This window comes from Eptatretus burgeri, chromosome 17, assembly GCF_056783735.1.
Source record: "Eptatretus burgeri isolate ZD-2024b chromosome 17, Ebu_testis_v1, whole genome shotgun sequence".
Classification (NCBI taxonomy): domain Eukaryota; kingdom Metazoa; phylum Chordata; class Myxini; order Myxiniformes; family Myxinidae; genus Eptatretus; species Eptatretus burgeri.
The window spans coordinates 40,989,690-40,996,547 of NC_140977.1; the positions used below are offsets into that span (position 1 = coordinate 40,989,690).

At 38.3% G+C, this 6,858-nt stretch overlaps 1 protein-coding gene across 7 annotated transcripts in view; it reads left to right on the forward strand.

Moving 5' to 3' along the window:
- Positions 1 to 6,858, forward strand: part of LOC147009858 (protein kinase C alpha type-like) — a 189,809-nt gene that overhangs the window by 117,644 nt on the left and 65,307 nt on the right. For 5 of the 7 annotated variants that reach the window (XM_085861441.1, XM_085861436.1, XM_085861440.1 and 2 more), the window contains one exon: positions 3,905 to 3,985. The exons of 1 other annotated variant lie outside the window; for it this stretch is intronic. In XM_085861441.1, coding sequence (XP_085717567.1) covers positions 3,905 to 3,985 — 81 coding nt within the window. Of the gene's footprint in view, positions 1 to 3,904; positions 3,986 to 6,858 lie in introns of those variants that run through there. One more of the 7 variants, XR_015052772.1, reaches the window with a different exon arrangement.

Consider the following 6,858-nt stretch of genomic DNA (forward strand, 5'->3'; position numbering starts at 1 on the left):
CTGTGTGCCGTGTTCAATGACAAGTCGTTATTCCGGGCGTCCATCGCGCATCGTGCTTCGAGTGGGTGACGTCATCACGTACAGGCCGTGTGCCGTGTTTAATGACGAGTCGTTATTCCAGGCATCCATCGCTCTTCGTGGTTATGATTGTTATAATATAACATTCCCTATGGTTGTTATAATTGCAAATCATATAAGAGGTTGAAGCCTCAATTATAATAACCAAGGAGTTTCCAACAATATGCCGTACGTGTATAGTAAAATTACGAATATTGAATCGAACAAAAACTACTCAAAAATACATTAGCCTATTTATTACTGTTTCTCGCGGAACCCCTAGCGACCTCTTGCAGAACCCCAGGGTTCCGGGGAACCCCAGTTGAGAAACACTGGTATAGGCAAACACCTATACTCCAATCTCTAGCGGTAGCGCACGGTGGACGCATGGTCGACGCAGACTGCCACGGAGGCCGTACGTAGGTGCACGGCGGGCGTAGGGGAACCGTGCGTCGACCCTGCATTGCCCGCAGGTAGTCACACAGACCGCAAGGCCACCGTACGGCGACCTTGGAAATAGTGCGGCCACCGTAATTTTTTGGGGGTTGGGAAAATTCATTTTTCATTGAGAAGAGCTTACGGCAGTCGCACGAATAACGCAAGCCCACCGTACACCCTATGTACGGTCGACGTGGAACACATCTACGTCATAGCTTGGCTTTGTCGAATTGCTACGGCGAACGCAGACATGAAAAAAAGTTATAACTCCGCGCTATAATTCCACGGTGCTCCTACGGCCTGTAAAATATAGCCAAACGGCGTAGGGCCTCCCTGAGGCCACCTCAGTTTCTCGCACGTTTCTGTCAATTTAGAGGGCGTACGGCTGCCGTATCCTCGCCGTAGAGCAAATGTGACGTAGGCCTAACCATCTCTGATTTTGAAAACTGGGCAAGCTTTTTGAATTCTGTTTTCGGGAATCGAACAGCGCATTAGCAGAGATGGATTACCGCACATATGATGCATCACTATGACGTCATATCAATTTTTATGACGTCATTCCTATTTTTTGACATTTTTTGTTTCACAACCCAGAGTTTTCATCGGATATTTGTGAAACTTGCCATGTCTATGCAGAAAGCCCACGTGCAGGCAGTAACCATCTCCGATGTTGGAAATTCTTCCAAGAAAAAAGTTAATGCCATAATATCGTCGCTAATGGAAATCGCCTATACCATTATCTCCGAAACTAGGCGAGCTGTTTGAATTTTGTTTGTGGGAATCAAGCCAGGCATTAGCACAGATAATTATAATTTATCGCAAACCTGATACATCGCAATGACGTCGTATTCGTTTTTATGATGTCATCATTAAGAGGACAAGGATCTTAGATCATTTGAGCTTGTTTCTTTTCTTTTTTCATTTATTTTTTTCATTTGTTTATATTTTAATTTATTAGGCTGGTGTTGGCGTAGTGGTTAGGGTAGCGGCTTGGGATCCAAAAGGTCCTGAGTTCAAGCCCCGTTGGCCGCTTGAATTAATACACCAGGGGGTTGACTCAGCCTGTCATCCTTCCGAGGTCGGCGAAGTGAGTACCAGTGTACTGGGCCGGTGTATACACCGGTTAAAATAGGTGTACCATATCCCTGTGTCGTAAGAGGTGACCAGGGTTGCGTCAGGAAGGGCATCCGGCGTAAAACCTGTGCCAAATCATTATGCGGATCATAACGGACGATCCGCTGTGGCGACCCCGAATGGGAGCGGCCGAAAGAAGAAGAAGAAGAAGTTTATATTTTAATTTATGGATGTTTTCCGACGATTCTGTGACCCCCCCCCCCCTTTCCCAGTTTCTGGCTTCGATATCCATCGACACGCAAAATTTCAGCTTTCTACGTCACCCGAAAGGCACTGATCGTTCATTTCAGTTATCTCAGTTATTTCGGTCAGTCAGTGGTTAGAAAGAGTTTTATATATTATACATATACTTCAAAACTGATCACTTGCCATTTTACATCAAAAAGCTTTTGTGTGATCCATTCCAGCAAGGCAAAATATTGTTAGTATATCCCATAAATAATTTTCAGATGTTCAGTGTGACAGAAAAAACAAAGATCACATGTAAATTTAACATTCTTTGCATTTTCTGGTGCAGAAACTCTACAGTGTTGTGCAGCAATGCCAAATATGATTACAGTTTATCCCTAAAATAATTTTCAGGTGTACATTGTCCCAGAGAACATCACTTTGCAGAAAATTATATTTTTGTTGCATTTAATATCACAAAAGCATGACAGTACGGTCCAGGAATGCCGAATATGGTTACAGGATATCCCAATTCTTTTTTTCAAGACTCCAGTGTGTTCCAGAAGAAGGTATCACTTTGTGGAAATATCAGCACTTTAAATTGATGGGCACTTCCACCTGGAGGGGTGCTGGCAGATGGCTAGTCCGGTGGGAGTGGGGAGGAGTGCTGATGCTAATCAATCGAATGTACCATACACTTGATAATTCAAGAGCATCGGTGTTGCTGAAGCAATTTCTGGGCAGAGGTTATGCTGGGTGGTTTGCTGTTGTCTTCCCAGCACTCTCAGGGCAGGCATCAGTCATTTGTTCAGAGTGCTGGCGATAACTAGTTTAATCTTCACTAAAGGGTCATTTAACGTCCACCAATGACCAGTGCTGGCAGACGGGTAGTCAGGTTTAACGTCTTTCCGAGGGACTTCACACTGATGAATCACCCTGCATGTGAAACACCAGGATGGAAGTTTATAGCGAGATCGAGATTCAAACCCAGGCTAGACAGTTCAGAGGTGATACACACACCTCTGCACCATTCTGTTGGACCTCTCTTGGACATGGACACGCACTGACACCCATCTGTAAACATAGAATCATTAGCCTTGGGATCTGTTGAAGGACCTTGAGATGTTACTGGAGCCATCAAAATATGCACCAACATCTCCAACGATGACCATGTTACAATGGCATGGGTGTATTCAAATATTGTGTCTATAAAAAAATTCAGGAATAAAAGTATTCGGTTGGCAGTGGTGAACATAATATAATCAAAGCAGTGTTTAAATCCAGAGTATTGAGTTAGGATTAAAGCCTTTGATATGATTTGGCCATTTTTAAAGCCTTTGATATGATTTGGATGAAGTTTGAACTGCCGACCCCCCCCCCCCCACCCCAACAGCCAGAGCAAACACTACCACATTACCAACACAACTATCACATCACCGAATCTGGTTAAAGACCTCTTTTCTCCTCTTTCCATTGACTGTTGATGAGATTCCCATAGCCGTTCTCCCTCACCATTTTGCAGAGAGCAAGCATGGTGAGTGCGCCAAACATCGCTCAACATGAGTTGAAGGAGCCCTTTGTGCTGCAGTGGACTGAAATAGGCCACTTCACCCCCCCCCCCCCTTTTCCCCTCTTTATGTTTGGCATTTGCAGAAACTTTTAAAAATCAGATCAGAGAGATCTGTGAGAATGCATTGCATACCCGTTAAACCTCGATAAATGCCGAAAACGGTGCACTTAACAGATAATCTGAGAGACTTGACATCATAGTAAACTTTCTCTGATCAGATGCTTGGTCATTCGAAAATGCAAGGCCTTTGGCCTACTGTAAACTTGCAGACATTATGAATTTGTATTCCTCGTTGCAAAACACCTCTGCTCAAGAAGTGAGTGTTCATGTCTGCAGCTGCCATCATGGGTAAGAGATATGATTGTCCATGTTTAATAGAACAGAAAGAGACAGATCTAAGAGTGTCAGACAGATGATTGTTTGTCTACTGTTGGTACAAGACAGTTATACCAGAGCAATAACTTGCTTGTTTGACTTGTGGGTAATTCTTCAAATTGAAAGCTTAAATATCTGACATGTGTATAACTTTGTTCACAGATTATTGCATACCAACCGTATGGGAAGTCAGTCGATTGGTGGGCCTTTGGTGTTTTGCTTTATGAGATGCTCGCTGGTCAGGTGAGACCCTTCATATTGGTGGGAGGTGTCCTTTTTATGCCTCCGCTGACGAAGTCACCGGAGGCATTATGTTTTTGGGTTGGCCATGGTTCCGTGACAGGTTTTCATTGCCGCGATAACTTAAGAACCATGATATCTTGGGGTCAAGAGGTCATAGGTCAGAATCCGTGATAGCTTTTCGTTACCGTGATAATGAAAGAACGGCTGAAGTGATCCAAGTCAAACTTGGTACAAGTATTTATAATGATGCAAAGATGAACTGATGAGATTATGGGGTCAGCATGTCAAAGGTCAGAGGTCCCGTTAGGTAAAAATTCTGTTCCAGTGCTAAATTGTGAACCAGTGATGGTTTTTAATCAAACTTCGTATAAGTATATATTATGATGCAAAGATGAACTGATTCGATTTCAGCACCAAGAGTTAAAATATCAAAGGTCAGAGGTCATGTCAGTGATACTTTAGTGAGGTAAATATGTGATACTTGAAAACAGCTGAAGGAATCCAAATCAAACTTGGTACAAGTATATATAATGATGTAATGATGTGGGCGAAGGCATATCGGTTGATGTCGCGACGTCGAAGAGAGCTGTTCTAGTTTTTTCTGAGTCGTGCACATGCGTCTGTGCATGGCATGCATCATTAGAATTGCATCAAACGTAACTATGTGATGTCATGCTCCTCACAAACATGGCATTCATGGTTCTACATTGTTGCTTTTTCACAAACAATGCCCTCAGCCTCAGGTTGTTGATGTTTTTTTTTTTCTTCCAAATGAATTGTTTTGAAGAGTAAAGAAAGCTCGAGTGGACTTATTCATAGCTTATTCATAGTTTTCACACGAGGTCAGGTTCATACCAAAAAATATTTTTTGTAATGTGGTGCTTCCCTTTTTCAACATCACACCCACAACATTTTGCCCACTCTGATTACTCTGCTCACAAAGCTCTTTTATTGTACATCTCTCTCTCTCTCTCTCTCTCTCTCTCTCTCTCTCTCTCTCTCTCTCTCTCTCTCTCTCTCTCTCTCTCTCTCTCTCTCTCTCTCTACACATATATATGAGCCAAACCCACGCTCTGCGTGAAGTTTCGAGAGTGAGGGTTCGTTAGGACGTCAATATATCCAGTGTTCACAATGTGATTTAGAAAATTTCTTAATATACAATGTTTCTTGTTACATTTTTTTTGTGTCAAACTCACCTTCTGAGGTAGTCAGCATGTGCAGAAGAGGGTTTTACATTGCAGACGCTGTCTTCTCGGAGTGGCATTATGCCTCTCAGCGCTGACGGTCTGTCGACGACAGACGTAATGACGTCAGCGAATGACCGGTGATGTCATGACGTCATTACGCCTCTCAGCGGTGACGTCACACGTCGCCAAGCAAACTAATGTAAAAATTAGAAAATCGCCAAAAATTCCCAAACCTGTCTGTCTGGCGCGATCTCACATAGCCCATGCTGTTCATTAAACCACAGACCACCCGCATGCCGAAAGTGGTTACAATCCGTCCGGCAGTTTCGGAGGAGAAACGTCAAATAACGCGCAGACGTAAACAGAAATAATATATAGGATATATATATATATATATATATATATATATATATATATATATTTATATATTTATATATTGACTCAGCCTGTCATCCTTCTGAGGTCGCCGAAGTGAGTACCAGTGTACTGGGCTGGTGTATACCCTGGTTAAAATAGGTGTACCAGATCCCTGTGTCGTAAGAGGCGACCAGGGTTGCGTCAGGAAGGGCATCCGGTGTAAAACATGTGCCAAATCACTATGCAGATCATACGGATGATCCGCTGTGGCGACCCCTGATTTGTGTTTATTTATACATATATATGTATATATATATATATATATATATATATATATATATATATATATATATATATATATACAAACATACATACATATATATATATATATATATATATATATATATATATATATATATATATATACAAACATACATACATATATATATATATATATATATATATATATATGTCAATATATATATATATGTCAATATATATATATATATATATATATATATATATATATATATATATGTCAATATATATATATATATATATATATATATATATATATATATATATATATATATATATATATATATATATATATATATATATATATATATATATATATATATATATATATATATATATATATATATATGTTTATATATGTATATATATATATATATATATATATATATGTATATATGTATATATATATATATATGTATATGTATATATATATATATGTATATATAGACATATATGTATATGTATATATATATATATATATATGTATATATAGACATATATATATATATATATATATATATATGTATATATAGACATATATATATGTATATATAGACATATATATATGTATATATAGACATATATATATATGTATATATGTATATATAGACATATATATATATATATATATAGACATATATATATGTATATATAGACATATATATATATGTATATATAGATATATATATATATATATATATATATATATATATATATATATATATATATATATATAGACATATATATATATATATATATATAGACATATTTATATATATATAGACATATATATATACAGACATATATATATATATATATATATATATATATATATATATATATATATATATATATATATATATAGACATATATATATATATATATATATATATATATATATATATATATATATAGACATATATATATATTGTTGCGGTTTTCGCGCCCGCCGGCGTGCGACGGCCACGTAACTCGAATCGCGGCACGTCGCCCACCGGGCGGACAATCCAG